At 54.4% G+C, this 14,388-nt stretch overlaps 1 protein-coding gene across 4 annotated transcripts in view; it reads right to left on the bottom strand.

Moving 5' to 3' along the window:
• Positions 1-14,388, bottom strand: part of CC2D2A (coiled-coil and C2 domain containing 2A) — a 126,039-nt gene that overhangs the window by 25,062 nt on the left and 86,589 nt on the right. For 3 of the 4 annotated variants that reach the window (XM_055140630.1, XM_055140634.1, XM_055140633.1), the window contains 9 exons: positions 14,093-14,185; positions 12,823-12,914; positions 11,922-11,936; positions 9,396-9,563; positions 6,344-6,449; positions 6,059-6,168; positions 4,395-4,491; positions 3,691-3,789; positions 15-188 (listed from right to left, as the gene is read on the bottom strand). In XM_055140630.1, the coding sequence (XP_054996605.1) occupies positions 15-188; positions 3,691-3,789; positions 4,395-4,491; positions 6,059-6,168; positions 6,344-6,449; positions 9,396-9,563; positions 11,922-11,936; positions 12,823-12,914; positions 14,093-14,185 (954 nt within the window). The remainder of the gene's footprint in view (positions 1-14; positions 189-3,690; positions 3,790-4,394; positions 4,492-6,058; positions 6,169-6,343; positions 6,450-9,395; positions 9,564-11,921; positions 11,937-12,822; positions 12,915-14,092; positions 14,186-14,388) is intronic. The other variant, XM_055140631.1, reaches the window with a different exon arrangement.

Here is a 14,388-nt window from a genome sequence, read left to right as displayed (position 1 = left end):
GTCCTGGTCGGTACCTTTTCTCGGATGGGCTCCCCCGGCACCAGCTGCGGCTCCATGGTGATGAAGAGAGTGAGGTAGGGGCCGTCACTCGGGCTCCGCGCGGGGTCGAAGCCCCTCTCGGCCGCGCTCCGCTCCCTGCTGTAGCCCAGGAGCACGGGCGGGATGTCCACCTTGAAGGTCCCGTCGATCTGCGCCGAGAACAAACCGCGTCCACCAGCGGCCTCGGGGAACCCAGCGTGCCGCCCCTCCGTGTCTGCGGCAGCCCACCCGGTGCTCGCGGCGCCTGGCGGGCACTGCCCTCTTTCAGGGCCTTTCTCCCTTTGCTGTTTCTTTCTTTTTGGGGCAATACGGTTCGCAGCGCAGATACGGAAGGGTTATCATGTACAGCCCTTTACCTACTTCCCACTTAGCTCCTGCCCAGAGTGTTCATTTCTATTATTTTTATTCTATTTTCTGCTTTTGGGTCACACCTGGTGATGTCCAGGGCTTACTCCTGGCTGTGCTCAGGGGACCCTATGGGATCGAGCCTGGGACGGCCGCGTGCAAGGCAAACCCCCTACCCGCTGTACTGTACTCCAGCCCCCTCTGCGTTTCTGTGCCCTCTCCTGGCCTGAGAGCAGACCCTCTCCCCACGCCAGCACAGACTCGGAGCTGGGGGAATTCTGAAGGCTCAGCGGGAACGTCTGGAAGGGTTGTCTGCTGTGGCGTGAGCACCGTACTAGTGCAGGTGGAAGAACAGCACTCCGGTAGGAAAGGCAGAGCAAACTGGCCTGCGGTGGAGGGGATCAGCCTTCCCTCCTGCCCATAGTCGAGCCAGTTTTCAAGACCCAGGTTAGAAAAGAAGTGACCCAGGGACTGGAGCAATAGCACAGTGGGTAGGGCGTTTGCCTTGCACTTGGCCAACCCGGGTTCGAATCCCAGCATCCCATATGGTCCCCTGAGCACCGCCAGGGGTAATTCCTGAGTGCAGAGCCAGGAGTAACCCCTGTGCATTGCCAGGTGTGACCCCCCCCCCAAAAAAAAAGAAAAAGAAAAGAAAAGAAGTGACCCATTCTCTTTTGTTTTGTATTTGGGGGCCACACCCAGTGATGCTCAGGGGTTACTCCTGGCTCTGCACTCATGAATCACTCCTGGTAGTGTTCAGGGGACCCTAAGGGATGCCAGGAATCAAACCTGGGTCTGCCAGGTGCAAGGCAAGCGCCCTACCCACTGTACTACCTCTCTGGCCCCCAGGTGACCCCTTCTTGGGTGATTACTACCCCGTCAACCTCACGCACGGTCTGTTTCTTTTGCTCTGTGTGCAGACATGCTCTGGCCACTCGCCAGTCACACGCCAGGCTGCCTGTGAGGGGGTCCGCATCTCACGCCCTGCCACAGCCCCTTCTACAGAGACAGAGACAGAGAGACGGGGAGGGGGGAAGGGTGGCGAGAGGGAACCTGGGGACACTGGTGCTGGGAACATACACTGGTGGAGGAACAATTATTGGAACATTGTGTGACTGAAACCCAGCCATGAGCAGCTCTGTAAGTGTATCTCCCGGTGATTCCGTTTCTAAAATGTTTTGGGCGGGAGAGTATAAGGGTTCATATGCCTGCCTTGCACGTGGCCAACCCCACTCGGCTCTGGCAACACAGAGCCCTTCGAGTGCTGCCAAGAACAATCCCTGGGACAGAGCTGGGGGTAGCCCCTGAGCACTGCCAGGTGTAACCCATGCCTCCCACATCAAGCCCAGGGTCAGTTCAATCCTCAACACCCAAAAGAATTTCCTTAAAAAACCTAGTCTGGCTTCATCTCTCCTAACAGCTGCATAGTATTCCATTGAAATCTGCTTACAGGTGGATGAACATGGAGAGTATCATGCTGAGTGAAATGAGTCAGAAAGGGAGGGAAGGGGCTGGAGTGATAGCACAGCGGGTAGGGCGTTTGCCTTGCATGCGGCTGACCCGGGTTCGAATCCCAGCATCCCATATGGTCCCCTGAGCACCGCCAGGGGTAATTCCTGAGTGCATGAGCCAGGAATGATCCCTGTACATTGCCGGATGTGACCCAAAAAGGAAAAAAAAAAAAGAAAGGGAGGGAAGATTTAGAAGGACTGCACTCATTTGTGGAATATAAAATAACATAAGATGAGACTAACACCCAAGGACAGTAGACACAGGGGCCAGGAAGACTGCCCCATAGTTGGCAGCCTGCCTCATGAGCTGGGGGAGACGGCAGCTGGGATAGAGAAGGGGCCACTAAGTCAATGATGGTTGGAGGGACTCTTCGGGATGGGAGATGTGTGCTGAGAGTAGATAAGGGACCAAACGTGATAACGTCTCAGTATCTGCATTACAAACTATAATACCCAAAAGTAGGTAGAGAGTATGGGGGAAACTGACATGGAGACGGGGAAGGTTGGAGATGGGGGGGTGGTACTGGGGACATTGGTGGTGGAGAATGTGCCCTGGTGGAGGGATGGGTGTCTGATCATTGTATGACTGAAACCCAAACGTGAAAGCTTTGTAACTGCATCTCACGGTGATTCAATAACAAAATAAAACACCTACTCTGAGATATAAATTTGTTTGTGTGCAGGGGGGGCGGACCTGTAGACTGTCCCTTAGCTGACCCTTCACTGCTGCAAATGGCCCTTAAGCTCCCCACAATGCCATGCCACCCAGAGTTTGGCTTGGCTGTGACCTCGCAGGGGCGTGTGGCTTCCTTCACACGTGTGGCCTCCTGTAGAGCAGCCCCGGCCTCGGGGCTCCTGACAGTGAGATGCTCAAGTGACAAGGTCACCTGCAGCCGGTCCTGGTTAGAACCGCTGCTGACTCATCCCAGGCAAACCTGGCTCCGGAACTTTCTGGGAATAGGGGTGAGCCAGGCCTTTGCCGAGAGGCCCAGTGCCCACCCACACCAGCACTCGCCGGCGTAGAATCGGACCAGCCCCACAGCGCCGTGCCAGTCCTGAGGAGCTGCAGGCCGTTGGACCGGCCTGGGGCACTGCTTCTTGGGCGTGCAGCCACTCGCTTCCTGAGTTCACGGAGCTGAAGCTCGGAGCCCAGCAGAGGCCGAGCAAGTGAGGAGGGAAAGCTGCACGGAGGCCTCCACGCTCAGTGAAAACTAACACGAAGGCCCAGCTACCACCAGACAGTCCACAGGTCTGCAGACGACTCCAGTGACATCACTGTGAGATACATATTGCACCACGCACCATCACTGTCACTGTCACTGTCATCCCATTGCTCATCGATTTGCTTGAGCGGGCACCAGGAACGTCTCCATTGTGAGACCTGTTGTTACTGTTTTTGGCATATCGAATATGCCACGGGGAGCTTGCCAGGCTCTGCCTTCTGGGTGAGATATTCTTGGTAGCTTGCCGGGCTCTCTGAGAGGGGTGGGGGAATCAAACCCGGGCCGGCCACGTGCAACGCAAATGTCCTACCTGCTGTGCTATTGCTCCAGCCCCATAAAATAAATTATTTTGTGCCTGCTAAGGTGGCAGGCTTTCAGTATGTGGGAGGAACTGGGGACACTGGTGGAAGGAAGGTCACACTGGTGGTGGGATTGATGTTGGAACATTAATTTTTAAATTTTTATTTATTGGGCTCTCTCAGGAGGAGGGAGGCAGGACAGAGAAAGCACATGGAGGAAGGACGGCCAGGGTGCCCCCTGATGGTCACAGCACTCTGGCCTGAGACGCTTACCCTGGCTTGGAAATAAATGGTGCTAAATGGAATTTTCACGCAACCCAACCAGTGTCTCTCAATTCGGGTGTGGATTCCACTTCCTCTCTCACGGTCATCCTAAGAGAAGGGTGGGAAGAAACCGTGGTTTAGGAATAACACGAGACATTTAATAAACCCAGCCCAGCAGCAGGCACTGAGGCAGAGGCTAGACTGATCAGAGATTTGAATAGGGGTGAAGAGGCTATGTGACCGTAGGAAAGATAAGGAATTGTTAAGGAGGTTCATAAATAGATTTTCATTTACCAGTCACTCTATACTTTAGCCTTAAGGAAGAAAATAAAGCACCTCACACACTTTCTGACACGTAACGCTCAACTGGGAACAAAAACAGTTCTCTTCTCCCCCCCCTTTGTATCCCCAGTTTTACTTCTTAAGTTTCAAATATTTTAAACACAAGAAAGAGGAAAAACATATTTGGGATTTAAATGTTTCCAGAAGTATAAAAATCTCAGTAGAAGATATGAAGATCCAAAATAGCCATTGTCTTCAAAAACATATTTGGGACTTAGATGTTTGTAGAAGGTATGAAAGTCCAAAATAGTCAATTGTCTTTAAAACTGCACGTAGGGCCAGAGAGGTGGTCCAGGGGCTGAGTGATGCTCTACCACACCAGCTGTCGCCCCCAAACCCAACCCAAAACAAAACAAACACTGTGCACTTACCTCTAAGACATCATAGAGAACCTCATCAAAAATGTTAATGAACACGTCGTCTTTCACTGACTGCAAACTGGTGGTGCTGTAGTCCCCGCTGGGGGCCCTGCAAGGGGGCACAGGGGACCATCAAGATGGGTCAACGAGGAACAGCAGACACGCAGATGCCAACATCTGAAAGATGCCCCCAAAGATGTAGCAGTGCCTACCTCCAGAAGCATGTCTCCAGGCAAATGGGCAGGGCATAGATCAGGAGCTCTGGGCAGAGCCAACCCCCCTGTCCTGGTGAGTTGCCTCCCGCCTGAGCCTGCTGGTGAGCTCTGCGAGCACTGTGTGGACCCGTGGACAGGCTACCCCCAAGTCCTGCCGCTGGTGCGAGCACTTCCTAAGCAAGCAGGCAATAGGAGGCTTCTCCACCCCTAGTCACCGACTTCCTGCTTCTGTGGCTGGCGGAAGGGCTCTGCTCCCCTCTGCCTTGCCATCGGTGAGTGACACAACACAGGCTGAGGTCCAGCTCCTGCCCCAGGAGTGCGGGTCCGGCCTGTGCTTGGCTAAGCGTTGCCTCTGCGTGTTCACACTCAGCCTACTTGCCCCACGGAAGGCAGCATCAGCCGCCCTCTCTTCTGCCTTGACTCTCCGACCCTTGCCCAGTCTCTCCTTTACCAGGTGACCTGCTGCATGCTTCAGACATGTGAGAAGCTGTGAACAAATGGGCATGCCTGTGCGCACACAGACGCAAGCGTTCTGCACGGACTGCACGCTCCAGACGATTAAGGCAGTGAGCCCAATTCACCCCTGTACTCTAGCAGTCCCGTTTAGTTCTTACACACGTGTTAAGAGGACAGCCTCCTCAGGAGAGCAGGCCGTAAGTGATAAAGAGCAATTTCAATGCATTAGGAGTGAATGAGAGGGAGTGGCCAATTATTTCTAAGTTTTGTCTAGAGCCTTCTGTTCAGAAAAAAAAAATTAAAGGACCCTTACAACTGAAGATGGGGAGGGGGAGTAGGATTGAAGCCGTAGGTGAAGCAGTTTCCCGGAGTCAGCAAATCTGCTATGAAGATTTGTGGCCCACACAGTACGCCGGCCCTTCAGCCTCCCCTGCCCACAGCAGACTTCACTCGCTAATCATAGTTTTCTTATTGATGAGCCCATCTCAAAGGCAGTTCTCCAGGCAGCCATGATCAAGTATTTTGCACTGGCCTGGCACCCCCGGGGCTCAGAGCTAATGTGGGATCATCCAAGACTGTGTGAGTTAAGTCACGGCTACGGCAACCCGGCCCTGTGCCCTGAGCACTTCATTCCTTCTTTATTTTATTATTATTATTATTATTATTATTATTATTATTATTATTTTGCTTTTTGGGTCACACTGGCGATGCTCAGGGGTTACTCCTGCCTCTGCACTCAGGAATTACTCCTGGCGGTGCTCAGGGGACCATATGGGATGCTGGGATTAGAACCCGGGTCGGCCGCGTGCAAGGCAAATGCTCTACCCGCTGTGCTATCGCTCCAGCCCTAGCACTTCATTCCTTCCCCGAGTTGCTTTTCTCCGAAAGCAGAACGGATGAGCGCATTCCTGAGTTCACATCCAGGTCTCACAACGAGTCTTTCCCTGGAAATCCACCAGGAGTTTCCCAGACCGCTAGACACATCTCTGTGAAGAATGCTCTCACCTGAAGGGAAGCTCGAGCTCCTCATTCCAGCTGGGGTTCGGCCCGTCCGCCGTTGTCGTGTGGCAGATGGTTCGTTGAAAAGAGACTTCTACAAAAGGCCGTACTAAAACCTTCAAACCAGAGGCAAGTCATGAGTCCTTACCCGCGGAGTGGGAATCCTTTGCCCTGACAGGAAGGATCTATGTGGACAGACATTTCCCCAGACAGAACCGACTAGGGCATCCCCAGGCCGCCGATGACCAGGAAGGGGAGCCAGACAAGCGGGGTCCGGTTGTGGGGTCCCACCTGGCCGAGGCTGGGGTCAGCGCTGTGGGTCGGGCTGTGAGTGACTGGGGAGGCCGCGTGCCTGTCGCTGAACATCCTCGAGGCTCTCGATGGCTGCTGGAATTTGCTAGAAGGGAAAATGGGTGACAGAAGAAAGGACAGGGACTGAGAGAGGGTTTTCCAGAGGTGCAGCCACAGCCTGGGACACGTGTTCTCCGAGCCCGACTTTTCAGGAGACTTTTGGGGTGCTCTGGCGACCACTACTCCCCCTCCACCCCCGACTGAGAGGCGAAGATGCTGTCCCCAGACGTGAGCAAGCGCCTCATCCTCTCAGGTGTTGGGGGCGTGGCGCCTGCCCCTCGCTCTGGCTTCCTCCCACTCTGATTTCTTTGAGCATGTCCTTTGCAGTCACCTTGAGCTCAGTATTTTTGCTAGTTTGTTTTTTGGGCCACACAACCAGCAGTGCTCAGGCTCTGCGCTCAGCAATCCCTCCTGGGGGTGCTCGGGGGACCATATGGGATGCCAGGCAATCCCCCTACCCACCATACTATCATTCTGACCCGAGGCATTTGTTATTTATCATCATCATCATCATCATCATCACCATCATCATCATCATTTTAAAGTTTGGGCCCTACCCCGCAGTGCTCAGGCTGACCCCTGGCTCTGAGCTCAGGGATCACTCCTGGTGGGCTCAGGGGACCACACAGGGTACCAGGGATTGAACTCAGGTCAGTCGCATGCAAGGCAAGGACCCTCCCCACTCTACTATCACTACAGCCCACGACATCTTTCTTCGCTGCTCACTCAGCAAGGGACGTGAGGAATTTCTAGCTGGAGACCTGTCTTACCCTTGTCCTCATCAGACTTGCTTCCTTAGGTGGGTGGGGTGGGACACAGGGCCTCATCCCTGTGACACACCCTCTACTGCTGGGCTCCATCCCAGTCCCTGAGCTGCTATTCAAGGAAGAAGGAAGCTTTCCAGGGGGCCAGCACCCTACGCACTGTCCTGTCACGCAGACCCAAGGCATTTATAGATGTATATACACAGATATACATACATATTTTATTTATTTACTTTTCAGTAAGGATGTTTATTTATATCCTTGAGGGGAACAGCATCACATGGATTCTGTGGCCAACTGGTTTGAACCATGCCACTGTTCCCATGGGCGCGGGTTACCTTTCCCCAGATCACTCTGGTTCTGTTAGGTTTGCCACCAGGAGTCACTGTGTCATTCTTTGCTTTGTATACGTAAGCACATCTCTTGCCCAGAGAGAATTCCATTTCATCCTGAGCACAAACACCTTCAATTTGAAGAAGAGCCATGTGCTCCCTCTGATTCTGGAGGCCCCGCTCATAGCCAGCAAAAATGGGTTTAGACCACAGCCTTCAGCCATCTCTGTCGATTGGTCCAGGCCTGCCTGAGCCCGAGATGGCGGAGAGCTATTTATTTATCTTTAATCTGGGCCCTACCCCGCATGCTCGGGCTTACTCCTGCCTCTGGGCTCAGGGATGACAGTGGCTGTCCCCGACAGCTGCCCCTCGAGCTAGCCCCTCTCTGTGTGTTTGTTCTGGGCCTTCTGGTTTCCCAAGCATCACACACCCGAGAAAGAAAAGGCACAAATGGTCTCTTTCTAACTTCTCTCTTTCTTACTTTTTCATCCATGAGGTTTTCAGACAAACTAATGAGACATTCAAAGTGGATCATTCAACACACCTTGGTCGGAGATAACCTTTTTTCTCCTTGGAACATTCTAGAACATGACTACATGAATGTGGGTTAAGGACCCATGATGCTTTAGTTAGTTTAGATTTCTGTCTGGGGCTGCCAAGACAAGGAAGAATCACTTCCGCTCACACTAGAACAGACTGTCAACATGCAAACACAGCCACGGAACGTGGGGGTGCGAGGCTGACAAGGAGGACGGAGCAGGGTCCAGAGAGCAAGATGGACGATTCTAGTCAGTTTAGTTGTAGAGGCAGAGGGTTAGGATTTGGGTCAACTTATTCCAAGGGTTGGTATCTAGAATGTCTTAGTGAGCGGTCACTGTCATCTACCACACAGCGGATCAAAGTTGTCTCCTTTGAATGGCTGGAACAAAATTATTTGATACTCAACTCTAAAAAAATTTCAAAATTTTGAAATGTCTAGCATACATTTTCTTTGCATGATATTTTATATTTATAGTTACTCATTCACATGTTGAACTGTGGTAACTTTTTCCTTTTCAGTGGGTATTCTTATTTTTCCCTGTAAGGACTTTAGATGCCTCATTTGTAGTTGGGATGATACTTTTTTTTACAATTTATTGTCTTTCTAGTATGTTGGCAACTTTCCATTAAAAGACACTTCCTACCCATTTTCCATAATTATCACACCATATTTGATGGAGTTCAGACAGTAGGCAACAAATCAATACTCTCTATGATTTGCTGCCTGCTGTCTGAAGTATCAAGAGTATCCCGTCCACACGGGCAGAGCCTGGCAAGCTACCTCTGATGTATTCGATATGCCAAAAACAGTAACGATAGGTCTCATTCTCCTGACCCTGAAAGAGCCTCCAGTTGTTGGGAAAGACGAGTAAGAAGAGGCTGCTAAAATCTCAGGACTGGGAGGAATAGAGATGTTACTGGTGCCCGCTCGAGTAACTCGACGAACAACAGGATGAGAGTGATACAGTGATACTCAACTCTAAAGACAACAAAAACTCAGAGAAATGTCTTTCTTTCAAAAACCAGCGTTGTGCCTGCATTCCTTCTATCAAGCTTACAGCCCCTGTCCAGGCACTGTGGACAGGCTTGGACTCAAGTCTCACGGTCTCCCTTGCCTCTGTTGGCTGTAGCAAAGAAACCTTTTCCCTTTCCTAAAAGATAAATAAATGAAAATAGAGAAGACCCTAACAGAGGCCCCGTCAGGCCTGGCCGTGGACTTGGTTTGTTCCTCGCAGTCAGTACTGCCCGGACGCCACCAAGCTCGGGGCCCCCTTTCAGCTCACAGTGACGTGAGACGCACTGTCACATGTACTCGCGCTGGCGGGCACGTGAGCCCGGCGCCCCCAGAGCCCTCACCTGGCGCTGGCCTTCCGCACAGGGATGTCGTAGGCCCGGACGATGTTCACCAGCAGCCGGATGTCCCCATCTGACAGGTTCTGGGCTGTCACCTTCTTCCGCCCCTTCCTCCTGGGCCGCAGGGGTCGCTTCTGCTCTGCCAGCTTGAAAAGGCTCAGGCCCAAAATGCTAACGGTGACAGAACAGGGGCAGCGCTGTCAGGAGGGTCTGGAGAGACGGCCAAGTCCCAAGCCCTGCCTGTGCGCCCTCTCCGACCCCTCTCCAACGCTACTCATTTACAGAGGGTGGGAGTCCCCAGGAAATCCCCCTCCTCTGGTGGAGGCCCCAACACAGATGATCTCCATTTATCTAATGCAATTTACTGCTATTATTACTATTATTGTTATTGTTATTATTTTGGTTCGGGGTAACCCATGGCAGTGCTCAGGCACTGCTCCTGGCTGTGTGCTCAGGGGACCTTGTGCACTGCCGGAATGGGATTGGGGCTGGCCACAGGCAAGGCACGCGCCTAAACCCCTGTACAGTCTCTCTGGGCCAACAGTTACCTAATTCATTCATTCATTCATTCATTCACTTTGGTCTTGGGGTTTCTCCTGGCTCCGTACTCAGGAATCACTCCTGGTGGTGCTCCGGGGACTGTATGGGATGCTGGGGATCGAGTCCCAGTTGGCTGTGTGCAAAGCAAGCACCCTACACACTGTGACCTCTCTCCAGCCCTGGATTAAGATTTTAAAAGTGGGGTTTGCTTTGGTTGACGGGCCTCGCCCAGTGGTTCTCAGGGCTTACTCCTGGCTCCGTGTCCAGAGACAAGTCCTGGTGGGTCTGGAGAACCCCGCGGAGTGCCAGGAATCAAACTCAGGTCTGCCACGGGCAAGGCAAGTGCCTTCCCTGCGGTCCCATCGCTGCGGCCGACACTGGCCAGCACTTGCTCCTTGTGAGAGGAGCAGAGGGTGCTCGGGGCTCCTGCACTCCTGTCTGCCCCCTCGCTCCCCGCCCCTCCCTCGCGCTCTGTGCGCAGCCACCCCCTCCACTCCCCACCTGCTGCCGTTTCCCAGCAGGGCCCGTCCCTCCCTCTCCCCAGAGGCCCCTCTCCTGATCCCCCTGCCCCCAGCGCTTCCCAGGCTCCCACTCCCCGGATTCCACCGACTGGGTGGGAATCCAGGCACGGGGGCGAAGGACCCCACAACCCTAAGTCTCTGTTTCCCCACTGGCCAAACGAGGACACTCTCTAGGGGCTGCTGGGAGGACTGGGTCTGGGTCTGTGTGAACGTGGCCGTAGTTGTTGGGGGGATCAGGGGCAGAACGCAAAACCTGGCCCCGCCTTGGCATTCCCGGGTCGCCAGGATGCCAGGGAAGATGTGCCAGCTGCGCTGGAGACAGGGGGAGTGTTGGGCAGAGGGGCCACCAGAGGGCGCTCTCAGCCTCCACTTTGCACAGCGGCGCGGCAGCGCTTCCAGAAGACAAAGCAACCCGGAGAGCGGCGGGGACAAGCCGGGGGGCCCAGACCAGGCGCGAGCCAGGACCTGGCGCAGGTCCAAAGGGCTGCGCGGGGCCGGCTGCCGTGCCCAGGTCTCCCTGGCAGAGCACGGCCCTGCGGAGCCGAGGGCCCGCTTATCCACAGCGCAGGGAAGAGCGCCCCTTTATCTGCACCCTGGGGCTCGGGCGCACGGCCCGGTGTCGCTCGCCAATTATCTTGAACCCTGGGCCACGTGGCAGCTCAACTCGCGCTGCGTGCAGTGAAGCCTGGTTCACCCCCTGGCACTTCAGGGTCCTCAGAGCACCACCGGGAACGAGCCCGGGCGCCGCGCTGGAGCGGACGCCGAGCCCGTGTCAGGCCCTCCCCAGTGTGCTGCCGGCTGACGGTGTGTTTCTGGGTCTGGTCTATTTGGGGCCACACCCAGCGGCACTCAAGGGCTCCTTCCAAAGTGCTCAGGCACTCCGGGGACCGTCGGGCGCTGGAGTTAACCTTGTGTGTTAAGCTTGTGCCCAGCCCCTGCTTTGTTTCCTTGGGTCACACCTAGCGGTCCCTGCGGGTCCCTGTGTGTGTTCCCTGCAGTGCTCGGGGTGGAGCTGGAGAAGTGACCCAGCCGGCGCTCAGCCCTCTGAGCAGTGCTCAAGGCACACTGAGATTTGCACAGGGGGTGTCCGGGCTCGCTCCCTGCCATTCTAGTCTGTTCTCAGATGTCCAGTCTCTTACATTTTTTATTGGGTATCGACATTTATTGGATTTCTCTTCCTCGCTGGGCACGGGGCCCGCAGCCCAGGCACGCAGTGCGCTGCAACGCAGCCCACGGGCTTCTCTGTGAGACACACACTCAGCGGAAGACAGCCCTGGTTGGGGGTCTCCATGGCGCTCTGGCCCCCTTTCTCAGTCACCCCGCCCCCACCCCGCCCGCGGCTCCCGGCACAGGCTCCGCTGCCTCCCTCGCTATCAGCATGGGGCACGCTCAGTGTGGAGGGGGACATTCAATACAGAAGCATCTTAAAGCCAAGAACAAATCAAAACGAAAAGAAGAAAGAACATACCCCGAGCCTTCAGAACTTAATGCAGAAAGTAAAGCGGAGAAAAGGAAAAGAAAGAAAGAAATGGGAAAACAGCATGAAAAGTCATCATCGAGTCTATGCAAAATTTTCATGACCGAAAAAAATAAAACACAACAACAACCGGTTAGGGCAGGACCCTGGGCCGGGACTGGAGCAGCGCGGTGGGTGCAGATTTGGGGGTGAGGGGCACAGACCTTCCCGCGCGCATGCGTGCGTGTGGCTGCAGGCACGGAAAGGGGCTTTTCCGGTCTCCTGCCCCAGTGGACGGCGGAGGGGAAACGGCCCAATCTGGAGCGCAGAGACCGGGCCCCAGGAAGGGCCAGTGCGCGTCCACTCACAGAACGGGACCCTGCACACGCTCCCGAGCTGAGGCTGTCCGGGTGGCCCCAAAAGACACAGAGCCAGCGTGACCATTCCAGGCTCCGCGTAAACGCCCTCTCGCCCTGCTCTTCTTGCCCATCCAACACTCAGTGGCTCTGTCTCCCAAGCCCCCCGGGGCCCCCCACAACCTACGGGGCTTGTTCTCAGCGCCTGGACTGCTGCCTTGCAACAGGACAGCAGGGGACGCGGGGAAGGAGGGAGCAGGGTGGTGTGGGGAGGGAGGGGGTCAGCCTGGCAGAGGGGAAGGAGCTGGGCCAACGCGGGTCTGCTTGCTCACAGAGGTGGGGGGGGTGGGGGGAGGTGGGGTGTAGGGGGAGGTAGGGTGTGGGAGTGCGTGGGGGGACCCTGTAATCTAATCAGCAGGCACCTGGGGATCCCTGGTTTCCAGTTTGCGGCAAGGGCCCAAATGCATGCCAATGGCACAAAAAGGGTAGTGTGTTTCACATGGAAACTTGAATGTCATGCAGTGAGGGTCCTTGCATAAGAAGTTTGCCGTTCGTACCTGATGTTGGGGACTTCTTCTTCTACCACCAAATCGGTGAGAAGAAAATGGTGCTTTGCAATCAGGAAGCGGTTTATCACGGACTCTCTAACCTGGGGAGAGAGGAGGTGTATTTTAAAAGTTCTTGTTCGATGCACTTCACCGTTCGCTCCCTAAGATCCTTCAAGTCTTGGCCCCGAGGTTACTGGGCAATCCCCTCTGCCCCCTGCCAGCCCTGTGTCCCTTGGCAGCATGGTTTCTTCTTATACCCCCACTTTTCCACTACTGTCAGCTGCCCAAAGGCTCAAGGGTTTTGTTTGGGCCCCTGTGGAAGCCTTGGGACCCGGAAAGTTCCTAACACATGGGATAGTAACATCTGCTCCAAGAACATCACAGTTATGAAAAACCAAGACTAGGCTCAGTGCACATACGATTCAGAATCGATTCTTCTTCCTTTCCCCAGTGGGAACTGGATTACTTCCTAACTTATTCTTCAAATGCCATGATGTTTTCTTTTGTTGGTTTGGGGGCCACACCAAGCAGTGCTCAGGGCAGACTCCTGGCTCTGTGCTCAGAGACCAGGCCTGGTGGGGACGCTATGTGGTACCAGGGTTTGAATCCAGGTTGACCCACATGCAAGGCAAGCACCTTACCCACGCACTATCGTGGACCCCCTGGTCTTTGTTTGTCAAGTGGACAGACTACAGTGGTAGATGAACTGGATGGAAAAACTACAGGGTAATCCTTGAGTATGTGTGAGAGTTAAATTACAGGAAGGAAAGGGCTAGAGAGACAGCTCAAGGGGCAGAGCATGTGCCTTCCATGAAGGAGACACAGGTTCCATCCCAACATAACATGTTGCCCTGAGCACCATCAGGAATGACCCCTGAATGGAGCTTGGAGTGGCTCCTGAGCACTGCCAAAAACAAGAAAGAGAGGAGGAAGAAAGGAAGGGAGGGAGGGGAGGCAGCAGGGGAGGGAGGTAGGGGGAGGGATGGAGGGAGTGCATGATAAGATCATCAGTATGTGGGTGGCTCTTACACCTTTTTCACTACAAAGGCAACATGACAAACACCATCTCTTATGAACTCAGAACACGGAGATACACTCTGTATTTAATAGGTGTTCCAAAAGCGAAGAGAGCCATTAAGGTCTCATTTCTCATTTCTGCAGCTCTGAGAAAGTCAGTTCAAAGAGATGAGCGCCTCTCCGTATCTATCCGATCCCTACAGGAGCCCCGCCCCTCCCCCTCCCAGCCACTCTCCCGACAGTGGCGCAGGCGCTTTCTTACCTGCTGCAGGTACTTGGCTACTACGGCTCTGTGGGCATCGATGTGGTCTTTGGTTTCAATGACATTTCTGTCCCGTAACCGTTTCTCATAGTCCTGGAATGAGAAGGGAGCGTAAGGATGCCCTCATGGCCTTCCTGAGACAGTGCTAGCCTCTCCACACCTGGTCCAAGCCAGACCTGGGTCCCGAATGCTCCTTCCACTTCCCTTTGGGTTTCCGATCGGTTTTGGACTCGGCGTTCAGGACTCAGCCACTGGTCCCCCTGCCTCAGGGGCAGCAGTGCATGATGACAACAGGA

Source organism: Sorex araneus, chromosome 5, assembly GCF_027595985.1.
Source record: "Sorex araneus isolate mSorAra2 chromosome 5, mSorAra2.pri, whole genome shotgun sequence".
NCBI classification, from domain to species: domain Eukaryota; kingdom Metazoa; phylum Chordata; class Mammalia; order Eulipotyphla; family Soricidae; genus Sorex; species Sorex araneus.
This window is presented reverse-complemented; position numbering and strand designations above follow the sequence as displayed.